This window comes from Equus przewalskii, unplaced genomic scaffold (assembly GCF_037783145.1).
Source record: "Equus przewalskii isolate Varuska unplaced genomic scaffold, EquPr2 ChrUn-6, whole genome shotgun sequence".
NCBI classification, from domain to species: Eukaryota; Metazoa; Chordata; class Mammalia; order Perissodactyla; family Equidae; genus Equus; species Equus przewalskii.
This window is the reverse complement of record NW_027228754.1, coordinates 3,406,714-3,425,339: the sequence shown is the minus strand read 5'-3', so window position 1 is coordinate 3,425,339 and position 18,626 is coordinate 3,406,714. Positions and strand designations below refer to the sequence as shown.

At 38.9% G+C, this 18,626-nt stretch overlaps 1 protein-coding gene across 4 annotated transcripts; it reads left to right on the top strand.

Annotated features, from left to right (window-relative positions):
* Positions 1-14,617: 14,617 nt before the first annotated feature.
* Positions 14,618-18,326, top strand: LOC103542890 (T-cell surface glycoprotein CD1e, membrane-associated-like). 4 transcript variants are annotated; one of them, XM_008509817.2, is made up of 6 exons: positions 14,618-14,924; positions 15,241-15,537; positions 16,186-16,464; positions 16,689-16,967; positions 17,370-17,463; positions 17,596-18,326. In XM_008509817.2, the coding sequence occupies exons 1-6, from the start codon at positions 14,864-14,866 to the stop codon at positions 17,762-17,764; spliced, it is 1,179 nt and encodes a 392-aa protein (XP_008508039.1). In that variant the 5' UTR covers positions 14,618-14,863; the 3' UTR covers positions 17,765-18,326. The 4 variants fall into 4 exon arrangements, with proteins under 4 accessions (XP_008508039.1, XP_008508040.1, XP_008508038.1 ...); XM_008509816.2 differs by having other exon boundaries at positions 14,756-14,924; positions 15,187-15,537; XM_008509818.2 differs by lacking the exon at positions 17,596-18,326 and having other exon boundaries at positions 14,755-14,924; positions 16,689-16,865; positions 17,372-17,442.
* Positions 18,327-18,626: the final 300 nt, after the last annotated feature.

The window sequence follows — 18,626 nt, the reverse complement described above, 5'->3', positions numbered from 1 at the left end:
CCATACATCATCTCCCAAAGTTTTGCTGTGTTCCTGTGTATCTGTTTGTTTGGTAAGAACACAGCATGACATCTCTCCTCTCAGCATATTTTAAAGTGCACAATACCATATTGTTAACTATAGGTGCTAGATACTGTAGATCTCTAGAACTTATTCATCTTGTATAATAGAAACTTTATATCCATTAACAAACAATTCCCTACTTCTTCCAGCCCCAGCTTCTGGCAGCCACCATTCTGTTCTCTGCTTCTATGAGTTTAACTATTTTAGATACTTTGTATGAGGGGAATCATGCAGTATTTGTTGTTTTGTGACTAGCTTTTTTCACTTAGCATAATGTCTTCTAGGTTCCTCCATGTTGTCACACATTGCAGGATTTCCTTCTTTTTTTAAGGCTGAATAATATTCCATTGTACGTATATACAGCATTTTCTTTATCCATTCGTTTGAATAAATGTTTCATGTGTAGTTGAGAGGAATATATATTTTTCTGTTGGTAAATTTTTTTTTTTAAAGATTGGACCTGAGCTAACATCCATTGCCAATCTTCTTTTTGTTTTTCTTCTTCTTCTTCTCCCCAAAGCCCCCCAGTACGTAGTTGTATATTCTAGTTGTAGGTCCTTCTGGTTGTACTATATGGGATGCCAGCTCAGGATGGCTTGATGAGCAGCAGTGCGAGGTGCACACCTGGGATCCAAACCAGGAAAGACCCAGCCTGCTGAAGCGAAGCACAGGAACCCAACCACTTGGCCATGGGGCTGGCCTCCTGTTGGTAAATTTTTAAATTCTAAACATATCATTTAAGTCTTGCTTATTAATCATGTTGTTCAAATCTTTTTTTTGGGGGGGCTAACCCCTCAAATCTTATACATGCTTGTTGATTTGCTTTTTTTATCACTCAGAGAAATATATAAAAAAAACTCCACCATTATACATTTTTTAAAATATTTCTCTTTTTCATCAGGTTTTGCTTTATAATTTTGAGAATATATTCCTACACGCGTAAATGTTTAGAAATGTTACATCTTCTTTGCGATGCATTTCCTTCTTTATATTTAAGAATGCTTCCTAGTTTATAAGGCTACTTTGCAATAACTTGGTATCGCTATAGTAGCTTCACTTTGGCTGGTGTTTTCATAGTACATCTTTTCCATTGTTTTATTTTTAAATCTTTTGTTTACTTACATGTATGGTATTTCTCTTGTGAGCATAATACAGATGTTTTCTATTCAGTTTTACAATCTTTGTCTTTTAATTATTTAGTTTACTTATCTCCAGTATAATTACTGATATTTTGGGTTTTAATCTACCATCCACCATCTTACCATAGCTTTCCTCTTTCCTGTCCCATTTGTATTCCTTCCCCTCTCTGACTTTCTGCCTGCTTTTTGAATTAAGTATTTTTAATTATGCCATTTTCCCATTTACTACCTTATTAGTTTCATGGTCTTTTAGTATTATTTTATTGGTTATCCTAGAAACTTTTACATTCATCCTAAGCTTATTCAATTCTACTATAAATTAGTATTTTAACACTTCATTCTAGTGCAATGATCTTACAATAATTTAATTCCATTTATCCTTCTCCTAACTTATATGTTACAGTTACCATACATTTCAAGTTATTTTACATAGTAAATTTAACATTTTAAATAAATTTAAAGTTAAATTTATTTAACCCAGTAAATATTTATTTTCATGTATTTACCCTTTTCATCGCTCAGTTTGGCAGTTAGGGCTGGTGGCTAGCAATGTCAGTTTCCCTTGATCAAATCAAGAATTGAAATTATTCAGATAAGGGTTTCAATCTCTGTGAAGTCTGCTCTATTGTTATCTATTTCTATTTTACTTTTGCTCTTACAGTATAGGGCTGTAGAATGTAAAGATTTTAGGGTTTCAACCTAAAGCCTGTGGTGTTTACCAGGGCATCTCTTCTTATGTAGGCCCAAAATTCCAATTTTTGTCTCCTTAGCCCACGACTTTGTGGAAGGTTCTTCTCAGGCTTTTTGCCTCTAAAGCACCACTTTGACAGATACCTGTGGGTGAAGGAATTGTGGTCCCAAATGCTGGGTTTCACCTCTCAGGACTTCCTTCCTTTCCTGGACCATGGCCCTCTAATTTTTCACTGTCTTGACAGTCCTCAGATATTTTCAAATAGATATTTTTCAAAATCTATCTTTACTACCTGTTCTCAGCAGGATATTTTTTCTTAAACCATCTAATTTATCTTTGCCATCAGAGAAATTCCAGCATTATTTCGAAAGTCAACAAAATTGGTTAGGATAATGACTTTGAAAGTTTTAAAATTTAGACATCAAGGAGGCAGATGGAAACTGATTAATCCATGACATTAGCACATTCAGGCACCATTATAAAGGAGGCATTATTGTTTTCTCAAGTTACAGAGATCATCTGGGAAGATGATGATGATGATGGTGGTGGTAGTGTTGGTCCTAATGATACTAGGAACATAATTTTTAAATGTTTCTTGTGTGCTTTTTTACATATTCATTTTATCCTCGCAATAAGCCCATGAGGAAGATAACGTAATTGCTCTCATTTCACAGAAGTGGGTGCACCATTCAGAATTGTGCAATTTGTTCAAGTTATATCCACACAGAGAAAGACGGCTTAATAATACTCTTGTTTCAATTCATTTGTTTTTTTTGTTTTTTTTTTTAAGATTTTATTTTTTCCTTTTTCTCCCCAAAGTCCCCCGGTACATAGTTGTGTATTCTTCGTTGTGGGTTCTTCTAGTTGTGGCATGTGGGACGCTGCCTCAGCGTGGTCTGATGAGCAGTGCCATGTCCGCGCCCAGGATTCGAACTAACGAAACACTGGGCCGCCTGCAGCGGAGCGCGCGAACTTAACCGCTCGGCCACGGGGCCAGCCCCATCAATTCATTTGTTTTTAGTAACTCTAGGGGAAAAGGAGAACTTAGAACATTTTTCATATAATATTGGAACAAGGCTAGAGATGACTTGAGAGATTGGAGGTGGGCCTCCGCTTGGAGAGCTGATTTAGCAGGAAAAGTTGGGGAAATGGAGAGCAGAGACAGAAGTGGTCACTGACACGGTTTGAGGAGGCATAAAAGCAGGTCTTAAAAATCCGAGTAAAAGCCAGGGTATGAAGTAAATATACAGGATCTCAGACAACATAATAAATGATGAATAAATTTTAAAAATGAGGGAAAAGAGGTAAATCTTCTTCACCTAAGATTTCTTACTTAGTGTCTCACATCCAATGAATAGAGTGTGAAGTGGTAGAACAGTAACTTTACAGTGAAACAACCTGGCAGGCACAACTGTAACCAAGGGATCAAGACTCACATCACCAGTCAGGAGTCATGTGGGTATCATGTACCCCTAATATGATGTGATGAGAAGGGCGTGCCACTCTGTGGTACTCTCCCCTCAAATCCACAACCCCAAAATAATTGTGCAAAAAATATCAGACGAACCCAAAGTGAGGGAAAAATCTACAAAATACCTGACAGTATTCTTCAAAATTATCAAGGTCATGAAAACAGAGAATGACAGAAGCTGCCACAGATCAGAGAAGATTAAAGAGATGTAATTAAATGCAGTGTGATATCCTGGATTCAAACTTTGAAGAGAAAATATAAACGTGGAAAAATTGGTGAAATCTGAATAAATCAGTGCTTTAGTTAATGATAATGTACCAACGGAGGTTCTTAGTTTTGGCAAATTTATCACAGTTAGGTAAAATGTTAACTTTAGGAGAAACCCAGTCAAAATTACATAGGAACTCTCTATACTATCTTTGCACCTTTTTGTTAAATCTAAAATTATTCTGAAAGGGAACACTTGTTTTTGAGCCAGCCCTGATGGCCTAGTGCCTAAAGTTCACTGCTGTCATTGCTTTGGCGGCTGGGGTTCAGTTCCCAGTTGCTGAACCACACAACTTGTCTGTCAGTAGCCATGCTGTGGCAGCAGCGCACATAGAAGAACTAGAAAGATTTACAACTAGGCTATACAACGATGTACTGGGGCTTTGGAGAAGAAGAAAAGAAGGAGGAAGATTGATACTAGATGTTAGGGTAAATCTTTCCCAGCAAAAAAATAAAAATAAATTGTTTTTAAAACAGTCTAGTAAAGTCTAAAAACAAACAACCAACCAAAGAAGGCCAGAGTTCTTAAAGTGTATTAAATGATGAGATGACCTATACAAGTACTTGCCACATGAAATATCACTTTCTCTGAGGGCATTGGTTCTATGATATAAACTAAGAAAAACTACAACAAGAAATTTCTGGAGTATGAGCAACATAATCTAATTAGAAATAGATGGGGAACATATTGAATTAACTGGAATGAAAAATAAAAAGGCTGAAATTTAGTATTAAATCTGTTATTCAAATATTTGTCACTGGAAGTCTTCATGAACCTATTGAGAAGTGTCAGCTCTCCTGGCAGGAGACAATCAGAGAAGTGACACTGAAGGCGATGAGAAACCAGCCATAGGCAATTTCCACTCCATCTTCTACTATACTTCACTAATATCATAAGGAGTAAAGAAACAGTAATCTTTTTTTTTTTTTTTTGAGGAAGATTAGCCCTGAGCTAACAACTGCCACCAATCCTGCTCTTTTTACTGAGATAGACAGGCCCTGAGCTAACATCTGTGCCCATCTTCCTCTACTTTATATGTGGGGCACCTGCCACAGCATGGCTTGACGAGTGGTTCGTAGGTCCGCACCCGGGATCCAAACTGGCGAACCCCAGGCCGCCAAAGTGGAACGTGCGAAGTTAACCACTGTGCAACCAGACCAGCCCCAAGAAACAGTAATCTTTAGCCACAGAATGTAAGGTATCACAGACTAGGTATTGTGGATGGAGAGGGTCGGATGTTGTGGGGATGGATCCTCCAGACTCCCTAAAGGAAGCACTGCAGTCTCTGTGCAAGTGTGTCAGGGGTTCCAGGTTGGGCTGAACAATGTCTGTCTTCAGGATCAGATACAAGGGGAAGGTCTGGCTGATCCATGGACTGGACACATTTGACTCATAGAAAGCCATAAGAATGTGGATAAAAACTAAAAGTCTATCTTCAGTTTAAAGACTAAGACTATATCTTCCAAATTAAAATTAAACTAAATTAAATTAAATTAAATTAAATACTGTACGAGACAGAACAGAATAGAGCATTTCCATCATGCAGATAGTTCTGATAGCCAGCACTACTCTAAGATGTGGTTAGCATAGCTTAAAACTCCTTAAACTGCATAACAAAAATGTAACTAAAGGTGGGGAGAAAGATAGGGATTTCCATTTGAATTTAGCACTTCGAGGGCCTTAGAGCTTTCTGTACTGTTTGGAGCACGTGGACCCTGTTCATGTCAATAGCATGACTATAATGTGCATGACAGGCAGCGACTGAGGGCAGAGGAGACAGGGCCATGCAACTTGCACACAGGTTTTCAAAAAGTGGGAGCTAACTGGAGTCACTGGTGAGTTCACAGAAAATCACAAAGGTGCTCTTAGAAATAACAATTTAAGACTCAGGGGGATTTGAAGATAACCCAACAAGAGCTGAGAGCTATGATCAGAGCACTGTGGATTAATACTGCCAAAGAGACCTCTTTGTGTCCTTTTACTAGAGTTATCTGGGACAACACTGGCTTCATAAATTCACATGAATGAAATTGTTATCTAAAGGGAAATATTTCTGAAAAAGGAGACTTCAGACAGAAAATGTCACTGAGCTTTAGAATTAGATTAAGAAAGAAAAGAGCTGGAATAGATAAACCTCCTGGAAATTAACCATCAGAGGAGTTGGCTGTGTAGGCAGAGTTGGAAGATTAAACAATTGCTGAGTAGATGAATGAGGCTTAGAAAAGGCCCAGCTGTGTGATCATATAGGACAGTCTGGGCACTTACCTTTTCCTGCACCTGTGAAGAAAGAGCAACACGTTCAAATTGAAAGATGAAATTTTATTATACAAAACTTTGGCTGACTGTTGAATGTTGGTAGATATAACAGAAGTTGATGTCATTTTATAACTTCTGTTACTATTTTATTAAGTTGGGATTGTTCATTCTAATATCAAAGTTGTAAATTAGATTTCTTTTAAAGAAATACAAGAAGATCACCAGATGATTACAGAGTTTTCAGTTGCAGCAAATGGAACATTTTCATACGTTTATACAAATGTATTAAAAAATACTATTTTAAGGGGCCAGCCCAGTGGCGCAGTGGTTAAGTGTGCATGTTCTGCTTCGGTGGCCCCGGGTTCACCGGTTAGGATCCTGGGTGCGGACATGGCACCACTTGGCAAAAGCCATGCTGTGGTAGGCATCCCATGTATAAAGTAGAGGAAGATGGTCATGGATGTTAGCTCAGGGCCAGTCTTCCTCAGCGAAAAGAGGAGGATTGGCAGCAGATGTGAGCTCAGGGCTAATCTTCCTCAAAATGAAAAGAAATCCTATTTTAAATATTATAAAATATTTAAACTAAAAATTGTAGGTGATCTTCCTCCCCCCCCCCCCCCAGTTATTTTCTTAGCTTGAAAAGATTTACTTTGTCTAAAGCCACATCTTGTAATATGTTTCCAGTGAATTTTTCAGTTTTGGCAGGAAGGTTAACAAAAAGGGATCTGTGAATGTGACTGTGGGACAGCCCCAGAGAAAAGCATAGAAGGGGGAATTTCTTCTTAAAAGAGACCTGGCCACAGACAGTAAGTATTTTTGGTAAAAAATGGTGGTTAGACACTCATGACATTGTATCAGGCAAAGAGGAAACTATTATACCATATTATATACGAAAAATTAAAATTAGTCTGAGATTTTTTTCCTTTGGAATTTATCTTCTGCATGATTTTAATTTAGAAGGAAATCTCATTAAAGATTTGTTAATTATCATTGGATTGTCTCCAGAAATTTATTTCTGCTTTGCTCAGTTCATTGTAGTGACTTGTGCATTCAGTAACCTCAAAATTGAAAACTGTTGTGTGGTTATTTTCACCCATATAATAGTACGATTTCTTTTGGAACAATAAAATTATTTTCTTCTCCAATTTATTTTGCTTTATTTTATTTTAGAAAAGACTCTAAAATTCTTCAAATTAGTGTAGTTACTTGTAGCCTTGATGTTTGGCATAGGTCATCTCAATCTTTTGACAATATATTATGTTTTTTGTAGGTTAGTGTATATTCTCTTTAATATTTATCCTTGTCTACAGTTCATAATAGTATTATGAAATCCAGGTCGATTCACACAGCAATTTATAGCTTTAAATGTATTTGTAGAAAAGAAGAAATATTGAAAATAAATAATCTAAACATTCACTCAGGAAGCAAGTAAAAGACTGATAAAATGAATCCAAAAGTGTAGAAGAATGGAAATCAATTTAAAGGCTGTATTATTAAACTAGAGATTAAAACAAATCATACAATAGAAATTATCAAATGGACCACAAACTATTTTTTTAAAAGATTAATAAATATAAAAGTAAACTCTAGAAGGATTGATAAAGAAGATAATGCACAGATAAACAACATTAGCATCTAAAAAGAAGGTGTTAATGGATACAATAAAGAGTAAAAATTAATAAAATAAGACTGCATACAACATTATTTCAGGTGATTTGAAGTCAAAATGAGATGGAAAATTTTATTGAGAATTATAAATGACTAAAATAATCCCTAAAGGAAGAAGAAACCCTAAGTGTACCAGTTACCACAAAAATTGAACCTGATGGCAAATTTATAACGAATCCAAAAGGCTCTAGGCTCTTACATGATGGTCAGTTTCAGGGTTTATAAAGAGATGGAAAACGAGTGAAATCCTTTGATGAAGCTAGAATTTCAAAACACAAAAACTGAGCAACCTGGCAAGAATACGGGAACAGAGCACACAAATAAAAACAAAGCAAATAGGTAAACCAAACACCCAATAGCCATTATCCAATTTCACTTACGAACTGAAGTAAATTTAGACATACCACTTACAGTTTCTACTGGGAGTGTAAGAATAATTGAACATTAGAAAAACTATTAATGTGGTTGTCTTTATAAACAGATTAAAGGGGAAAAAATGAACCATCTCATCCTCTCACTATATGCTTAATAAAACCCTCAATAAAATTAAACATGCATTGATGAAAAAACATCCTACCAATTTTGGAATAAAAGGAAGATTTCTTAGTATGGTTTAGTTTAGCTATAACAAGCTTATAGCAAATATACTTAATAACAAAAATTTGGAAGACTTAACATTAAAATTAAGAACAAGACACGGTGTCTGCTATTGCCATTACCGTTTGAAGTGATACTAAAGTGATACTTTCTAGCCCAGTGGGTAATTAAAAATAAAGAGTGTAAAGAAAGATGAAATTGTCATTATTTGCATATAATATTATTTTCTTTATAGAACAGATTAAACTCTAGAAAAATTAACTTAAAAAGAAAAGAATTCAGCAATGTAGCTGGATAAAGAAAATCGGTATGCTAAGTAAGTATAATACTACTAAAGTGAAACACTTCCCATTGGGCCGCACTTATCCAAATTGATACCCAGCAAAAACAAAACAAATAGAGAGAAAAACACTTTATAGGCAGAAATACAAGATGAGTTGTTTATGACATATGTAGATGTAAAAGGAATGTGTTACATCTTTGTTAACTTATTCCTTTTATTTATTACTTGCATTGTTTTTAATGCTGTTATGACTGCACAAAATGTTTCTCCATTTATTTAGATCTTTAATTTCTCTCAGCTGTCCTTTTTAGTTTTCAATGTATGTCTTGTATTTCTTCTATTAAATTTGTTCCTATGTATTTATTATTTGTTTTTTTGCAGGGAAGTATTTGCGCAGAGCTAACATGTGTTGCCAATCTTCCTCTTTTTTCTTTTTTTCTTCCCAAAGCCCCAGTGCATAGTTGTATATCCTAGTTGCAAGTCCCACTAAGTTCTCTGTGAACTGCTGCTACAGCATGGCAACTGACAGACAGGTGGTGTGGTTTTATGACCAGAAAACAAACCAGGGCCGCCGAAGCAGTGAAACCTCTGAACTTTAACCACTAGACCATCAGGGCTAGCTCTGTTTCTACGTATTTTAATCTTTTTGAGGCTTTTGTGAATGAAATTGCTTTTCTCATTTCATTTTCTGATTGTTTATAGTTAGTATATAGAAATATAATTGATTTTGGTATATTTATCATGTATTCTACTAGAAATTTATTGTATTTCCCAATTGCAGAATTTCCATTGTCTTTTCTAAAAAAAAAATTTTCTATTTCTTTATTGATATTCTCCATTTGATGTGTCAGTGTTGTGATATGTTCCTTTAATTCTTAAATGTGATCTTTATTCTTTGAACATATTTAATGTTCACTGTTTTCCAGCTTTGAAGTTTTGCTATGTCTAGCACTTCAGCAACATCAAAGGCAGTTTCTATTGACTTCTTTGTTCTCTATGCATAGTCACACTTCCCTCTTTCATTTCAGACTTCCTTTTTGGTTGTTGAAAAATAGATATTACAGATGATGTATTGATTCCAATCTCCCTAGGGTTATTGCTGTGTCTCTTTGTTTCTTTGTATGTTTGTTTAGTGATCTATCTGGACTAATTCTATACAAACTGATGACCACCCCCCCCAAGTGTGCAGCCACAGATGTCTCTGCTAATTATTTTTTCAATTCTTATTTTTCTTTTTAGGCTGATTTCTTAGGGATCACCCTGGGTCAGCATAGCTTAGTATAACTCTGTGCTCAAACACTTTGAGCCGACAAGTCTTCTACCCTCTGCCAAAGGATCTTTGTTTGGGTTGGGGAATGCATTCACTCACTGTTCAAGAAGTTTGCAAGTCAGCCCTCACTTTTACTTTCCCCTCCACTTTCTGTGTCCCCTTACAGCATGTGCACAAGCATCATATTCATCAAGGGACCTGCAGAAAGCTGGAGTTGGTTGCTTCTGGTCTCTTATGAGCATGCATGCAGCCTTGCACACGTGTGCATCCTTTCAGACTGCCAGGGATATTTGGGGATTATCAACGCCCACTATAGCCTTCTTATTCACAGGATCTCCCTCCAAATTTTCTGGCTGGTCTGCAGGTATGTTGCTTGCTGCATTCAGTGTTACCTCCTCAGGCTAGCTGGGAAGTTGCCCTTTCCCATTTTTTTGCCTTTGAGTTTGCAGTTGTTTTCAACCATACCCCAAGGTTTTTTTTTTTTTCCCCCTTGCTCGTCTCTAAAACAAGATAACTGCCTCCAGCATCTGATTTTTATGGTTTTCCCTGCCCTGGTAGAACTTCACTGAAGGTACTGGAGATATGGAGGAGGTGGGAGCAGCCCAGGTTGGAACCATAGCTATGCTTGCCCCAGGTTCAGTAGTTTTTCTAGAATAAACAAATAAACGTTATTTGTTGTATGCATTTGATCCATTTCCAGAGTCTCAATATGGTTGTTTTGAAAATATTGTCCAGTTCTATCATCGTTTTAAAGGGAGAGGATTAGCCAAGTTCCTCACACCACCATTCTGGAAGTTCCCCATGCTACAAAAATTAGGGGGTGCGAATTGCTGCAGCACCTCTTTGTCTGCATGGGCTTGTGATGCATTGTGAATATTCCCACTTACCTAGGGTATTAGTGTCATGCACAGAACCACAAAACTTCAACAGACACCTAGTTGGCTGTTCAAAACAGCCTGGGTGGTGTTGCAGCATGAGTGAAGTACTCAAACTTTAGCTCGCGTCTGCCTAACGTGGCGGAGGGATATGGGAGAAAGACTGCATGTTACCCAGAGGTTACCTAAAAGCCTGTCATTCTGAAAGCGTTGACTGACGAGCTACAGCAAACTGGTGCCTCAATGAATTGGTAGATAAATGAGCTCTGTCGCATCTCTTTCTGAGTTTGAGATTTGCAGATGCTACAGGCTACTTTGAGTAGACCTATGTCATTATCAGATGATAGGCCTCCTATGTTACCTAGACATAAACCTTATACAACTTTTACTAAAGTATATAATGGAATTCAGTGCATAATCATATCCAAAAATATCTTTTGTTCATTTTTTTCAAAGGAAAGATATACTTAAAACAGAAAAGCAAATTTTAAGGATATTTGAGAAGATTTGTGTTATGAAATACATGTGAATTGTGTACTTTTTTCAGTTCCTCAGATGAGATTTACTCCCTCTATTTAGTGGGTCTTCGCGTGTACTGTGTTCTTTTTTCCAGGGTAACTCCTAATCTTCCTTCAGAATGCAGGTCTGTCATCACTTTCCGGGAATCCTTCCTTGATCGATGGACCTTGATTTGGTCCATCCCTATTATCATTTGTTACCATAGCACTGTGTACTTCTAAATTCAGCTTGCACGACAGTATTAACCGGTTTGTTTGTATGAATCTTTTCATTCACACTAAACTCCACCAGGACAAGGACTATATAACACCCACTTGCAACCAACCATATGCCATGAACCACCCAAAACATGACCCAAACTGAACTGGGCATCTCAATACCATCCACCCCAACCCTGTGTTGTCTCCCTTTGTGAGTGGTTCCACTTTTCGTCCTCCTGGTCACATTTCTTTGTTTGATTAATCCTGATTACTTTCACGCTATCTTTGTTATTTTCACTCCTCTCCATTCTCACTGCTACTGCCTTTGTTCAGGTTACTAAAGTCATCTGCCGCCTTGTCTCATCACTCTCTGATACATTCTCCAGTGAATCTCATTGGAATTTAGGAAATTTTTCTAAATGCCATTTTAACCACATTGCTCTCATGTTGAAAATCCTTCACTTGCTTGAAAAACAAACCAAATTGTTCAGTATGGCACACATCATCAGGGCTTAGCAATTTCTCCTGCCTTGTCTCTTTTCTATTTTTTGGTTCCTAAGCTTCAATACTCATTTCTTTCATATAATACGTTTTTATATAACTTCCATCTGTTTTAACACTAACTTTCTAATATGTTTTACTGGGTAGTAAGGCAAATACTCCATTACTCTTTAGCAAAGATATGTAGAATCTTATGCTTTTATTTTTTCATATAAAATTTAAAATAAATATGTCAAATCTACCTGAATTTTTTGTAGAACTAAGAGGCTGTTCCTCAAAATATACCCCCAACCCCCTCTGCTTTTCTGTGCATGTGATGCAACTGATCCTTCTGTTTCTAGCAAGAACAAAGGAGGTGATCTTGGCCGTCTAGTTACCTTAGTCCTTGATCTGTTTCTGTTGCAAGTACAGTGTCTGTTTTCAGGCTGCAATAGCTCCCCAGGCAAACATATCACTCTGCTAAGAGAGAAGGTCTCGGGTTAGGGTCATGTGACCAAACGCTCTTGCAGCCTGAAACTCAAGAAAACCAGTGTTAATAAATAATTCTCTAGTTAATTATTACATTTTGTATGTTCTTATTTATATTTATAGTATTTGCAGACATGCTCTATATTTCTATTATTTTTCTTCTGCTTATGTTTTGGGATGTGATTTTGAAGCAATGTTATCTGCTTTCTTTTTTGATGGACTTTTAAATTTCTCTTCAGCAGTTGGATCCCTTTGTTGCTTTCCAGCATGATAATGAATTTATATATCTTTTTTAACAGTCTTTTTTTTACTATGCTTTTTGCTGAGGAAGATTGACCGTGAGCTAACATCTGTTGCCAGTCTTCCTCTTTTTTTTCCCTCTCCAAAGCCCCTGTACATAGTTGTATATCCTAGTTGTACATCCTTCTAGTTCTTCTATGTGGGAATGCCACTTAGCATAGCTTGACAAGCAGTGCTAGGTCGGGGTCCAGGATTCAAACTGGCAAATCCCAGGTCACCGAAGTGAAGCCCGCAAACTTAACCACTACGCCACATATTTTTAATCATTTTAAGTATTTTGGAGATATGAGCTAAATGTTTGTGCTTTCTGCTACCTTGGTTTAATCTAGTTTTCTATCAACATCATAATTTAGCCAACTTTTCTAACTGATTCCATTTTCTATTGTACTTTTATGATCAATAAGATATGATTTGAAACTGACTATGCCTTCCTTTCTTTTCATCTCCCTCCTCAGGTTTTGGTGAAGTAATATAGAATTTAATTCTTTGATTATTATTAACCTTTTTTGAGAAATATTAAACAAATGTGTTAAATTTTATGAGTAAATTTTAAATTGTTTAGAGTTAACTTTATATTTCTTTTCTCATTTCTTAAGTTTTTGACTCGGGTTAATTTTTGGTTTTACACAGATAATTTGTTTCATACAGGAGGGAGTTATGTGGCATATTCTCTGAGTTTTTGAATGTTCACATATGGATTAATTATATCCTCATCAGAGAATCATAATTTTCCTGAATAAAAAATTTTAGGATTTTTAATTCTGAAATATTTCCCTATAACATTGCACATGAGGTATCTGAAGCCAATGCCATTCTCTTCTTTATAAACGGTATTTTGTCTTAAACTTTGTAAGATTTTTCTTTATCCTTAGAATTCAGAAACAATACCAGGATGAGACTCAATGTGGACCTTTTGCAATAATTCTGATCAGTGTTCTGTGTGTCCACTCTATAATAAAAGTCACAATTTTCGGTTGGATTTTGTTATGTTTTCTCCAAAGGACTTTTATCTCTGAAAGCTTAGTTTTTCGCAAATTTCTTGGCACAAGGTGGACTCTGACTGCATGTCAGTTGAATGAATATATGAAAACCAAACAAAGGAATGGCATTTCAACTGCCTTTGGGCTACCACAGCAAGCATCAGTGTGAAAAACAAAAATAAAGAACCAGCATAGTAATTAACTCTCCCATGAACACTTCAGTGCCCTAGAGTCACTTCCCTGCCTCCAAAGAAACTCCTCTCTAGTTAGACACTTCCAAGGGGACACCAGTGCTCTTAGGTCATGAACTGTGAAGGGAAGGTTGCCTGACTGTCCTTCATGCTCAGAGTGAAGTTTGCTCACCCACCTGTAGACACACTCAACACAGTTGGGGTAGGAGTGGGGATCCAAGACCCCTGTGTTCCTTTCAGATCCACTCATACAACATGGGTGAAAATCTACCTGCCTCCCAGCTCATCACTTCCAGGTCAGGCTCACTCATGGACCCCCATCAACAGTTTCAATTGGTCCAACCAGGAAAACTGAGAAAAAGGGCATTTTCTTTAGTTTATCAGATAACCTGTATTGCTACTCCTGCTCCTTTTTCACTATGGGTTATGGGGATTTGCCTGTGAATTATACAGCTACTCTCAGGATGCCTAGTATCTTCTGATAGTGATTTTGAGGAGAGCAGAAAGAAGAGACAGAGGGAAGACTGAGGGGACAGGGAGAGCAGGCAGGGCAAGTGAGAAGAGTTAAGGTACACTACAAAGATAACAATAATGGGTAAGTAGAGAAAAACAGAGAAGACCAAGAAGAGGGACAAGGGGAGGCCAGGAAGCAGATGAGAGGAGAAGACCACAGAGAGATAAGGAGTGGGGAGACTCCTGGAAAGGCCACTGGGCACCATTGAGGACCTTCCATCACTTCTTTTCACAGAAGAAGATGTTTACAACCCAAATGTAGACTTGATTTCTCAAGGTCAAAAGGTACTGAATTTTCCAGCCAGACCACAGACTACAGACTTCGTCATAAGCCAGGACTCCTCAGAGGAGGACACAGACAAGAGCAGGAAGAAAATCTGGAAGCCAGACAGTGGGAGAGGTGGAGGGGAAATGAGAGACCCTGTGGGAAGCCTGTGGCTGAGGGAGGCAGTGGGGTTTCTCTGACAGGGAAGAGGGCAGAGGGAGAGGTTTATCTGTTTGTGTGGCAAGGGAAGTTAGATGAAAGTGTGAGAGGGTTTGGAGGGGAGCAGACATCTGAGTTCTGAGGGCAACTTGTCCTGCTGAGGCATCTTCACCAAACAGTGCTTCAATGCTGCTCCTGCTGCTCCTGCTCTTCAAGGGACTTCCCTGCCATGGAGCAAGCACAGTGTGTAAGAAGGGCCCAGATGGAAAGATACTGAGGTTGGGCACAGCAGGGTGGAGAAGTTCTGGGGAGGACCTGGGGGAAGAGAAAAATGCTCCTCCAGGATGCCCTTGGAGTCTGCATGCCAGGCTACTCTCAGGCAAAGTGTCCTTGCCTCCAGTCTCAGTTTCTGTCTCTAAATTTGAGGAGAGGAAGCTGGTCCGGGGGAAGGGGATATGGGTATGCGTATAACCTGTGTAACCATCTCCATCCTTCCCCTTCTATGCGAGCTTCTCTTCTCTCATCCTTTCACAATCTCTCCGCTGCTCATTCCTCTCTCTCAGCTCCCCTGCTCCTAGGATTCCATCATCCAGCAGCAGAAGAGCCCCTCTCCTACCACTTCATCCAGATCTCCTCCTTTGCCAACCACAGCTGGGCATACACCCAGGCCTCAGGCTGGCTGGGCGAGATGGAGACTGAGGCCTGGGACAGTGTCTCGGGCACCATCCGCTTTCTGAAGCCCTGGTCCCAGGGTAACTTCAGCAAGGAAGAATTGAAGAACCTTGAGGCGCTACTGGAGTTGTACTTGCACAGTTTCACTACGGAAGTGCAGGTCTTCGCCAGTCAGTTTCAGTTTGAATGTGAGTTTCTTGTCCCAAGCTGGTATTTACCTGAGCACTCTGATCATCTGCCAAAGGGGAAGATGATGTATGGGCTCTGACCTTCATCCAACCTCCTGATCTTACTTCCTATCCTGTTTGGCTCATGCTGTCTCCTCTGTCTCACCCACCACCACTATTCCCATTCTTTCCCTCACCCTACCACACACACAGAAGGGCCTACATGTACATATCTCTTCAGACCCCTGAATATACCCTCATTTTCTGGCTTCTTGGAATAGTTTTCTCCTTTTGATCTTCTGCTCACCATCCCTGGCCTCAGACACAGCCTTTCCAAACCAGAACTCTTATCTCTTTTCTCCCTGGCCTGAGTGTTCCCGTGCCCAGGCCTAGACCTCACCACTCCCAACTGGGCTTTTTCAGACCCATTTCCTAGCTTCCTAGCAGCCTTCCCAACTAGCTCATCCACGTTAATTATTTCAAAATACCTTTATTACCTTCACATTTTCTTCCCACAAATTTCCTCCCCTTTTCCCACCCTAACTCTGGTCTCCTATGTAATTTCCCAGCAAATTTTCCTCCCCTTGAATCTCTTTGCTTTCTAGATTGTTTGCTTTCCCTCCCTGGAATTCTTTCCATATTGATTCTCTCTTCTTTTTCCACCCTCAGATCCCTTTGAGCTCCAGGTATTATTTGGCTGTCAAATGCGTGCAGGGAAACCCTCAGAAAGCTTCTTAAATGGGGCATATCAAGGATCAGATTTCCTGAGTTTCCAAGGAAATTCCTGGAAGCCATCCCCAGGAGCAGGGAGTCGGGCTCAGAATGTCTGTAGGGTGCTCAATCACTACCGGGTTATTAAAGAAATCGTTCAGAGACTTCTCAGTGACACCTGCCCTAGACTTCTGGCAAGCCGCCTTGATGCAGGGAAGTCAGAGCTGGAACAACAAGGTGAGCCTAACCCTCTCTCCCCTCCTATTCTTAGTGCTTTAACTCTTGTCTTTGAGTTTTCCACTTTATAATTAGAGGCCAATAGATGAGATGTGTGGGTTCAGGATTATCTCTTAGACAAGAGAAAGAAGTGATTACTCACTCTGCTAAGGCACCCTGAGTCAATGAACTCTAGCCTAGGGTGCCCTCCTAAATTCCTTTTCTCCTCATCTTCTCATCGTTAGTGAAACCAGAGGCTTGGGTGTCCAAAGGCCCCAGTCCTGGGCCTGGCCATCTGATGCTGGTGTGCCATGTCTCTGGCTTTCATCCAAAACCCGTGTGGGTGATGTGGATGCGGGGTGAGCAGGAGCAACCAGGCACTCAGCGAGGTGATGTGCTGCCCAATGCTGATGGGACATGGTATCTCCGAGTAACCCTGGATGTGACGTCTGGGGAGGCGGCCGGCCTGACTTGTCGAGTGAAGCACAGCAGTCTAGGAGGCCATGATATAATCATCCACTGGGGTGAGAAAGAACTGGGGCCCAGCTGGGAAATGATAATCTTCCCATTGTCCTAGGGCTAAGGGGTGGGGAGCTTGGGAAATGGGTAGGACAGCTGCGCATGAAAGGATAAAAATGGGAGAATCAAAATACAGAATGGTGGAGAATGACAGCAGTTAAATTTCAAGACAATGGAAGTAGGGGATTAGAGGTACAAAAGAGAAAAGACAGAGGGACCTAGTCATTTGGTGAAAGAGAGAGGGGAGGGGGCAGATCATGGGCATAGACTCAGGAGCAATTGAAATGAGGGCTCTGGAAAATATAGATGAACACCCTGGGAAGGTTCCACTCTTGTGGAATGAGAAGCATTAACTTGTAGAAAGAGAGTACTTTATGGATTGACATCCTTGTTTTATCCCCAACTAGACGGAAACTCCATCTTGCTGATATTGATCTGTTTGACTGTAATAGTTATCTTGGTCATGTTGGTTGTAGTTGACTTACGGTTTAAAAAGCAGAGGTGAGTCTTTTCTAGTTCTATTTCTTCATCTTCTTATCAACTCACTCTTCTTTCCTCTCTCTTCTTTTTCTCCTTCCCCCTTTCTCTCTGATTTGCCTTCTTTGAGATCCACATTCTCTTCTTTTCCCACAGCTCAAATCAGAACATCCTTTATCCTCATGTACCCAACCCTGCCTTTTCCACAAGAACTAACACTCGAGACCCCAGGAGTTCAGGACATCCGCTCTGCTTGGCACAAGACTTGTGGATCAAAAGCAAATTCTTGAAGAATTGGAAAACAAGCCTAAAGCGGCTCTGGTGACATTAGTTTTACTTTACACATAAAATCCTCTTCTGCTTCTTCTTAAACATGAGTTATACCTACAAAAAAAAAGCATGATTTTGTTAGAACAGCTTGTTCTAGCAGAAATCCTGAGCCATTTTGGAAATCTCCTTTTTAGCTTCCAGCATTTTCTTTCTGCTTTGGCCACATGTTCATTACTCTAATTCAGATGCCTCTTTCTCATGGATGCTTCCCTAGATTGCCCAACTGAAAGCTCTACTGTATTTCCAAAATTGGACTGATCTTCTTAAATACACACATCTTTTCCTACTTTCAACAGCAGTTATGTAGGTTTTTCTCTTCTCTTTTCTCTCCGTTGCTTGAAAGCAGGATTTAAGTGTTTGTATCTGTTACCAAAAGCCTTACCTGGATTCAGGGCCAGATTCATGGGCAATGTGATCTTTGCAGTTGTTGCTATCTTGAAATTCTTAGTGATTTTTGAAGAAGACATACTGCATTTTCATTTTGTACTGGCCCCACAAATTATGTAGCTGGTTTGACGTGAATGATATGTTTCTCAATAAATGTTGATTAAAATAAACTTATTGTCAAATTAAGTGATATTATCTCAATCCGTTACCTCTTTGACATCTTTGCATTATTTGGCTGTGTTCTTATTAAAACTCTTTCTCTCTCCCTGTGTCTCTCATCTCAGATATAGGAGGCAGGTAAGTGTTCAAACTTCACAGTGATTGAGGTGCTTATGCATCTTCAGAGATTATTAAAAAAACAATAACATATGAGATGTCTCCTGTCAGAGTGAGGATGGGGTTGGAATGGTATTCCTAATTCTCTGAGATTGTGTGTGATTATGTGTGTCTTTGTGGATGCACATATTCAG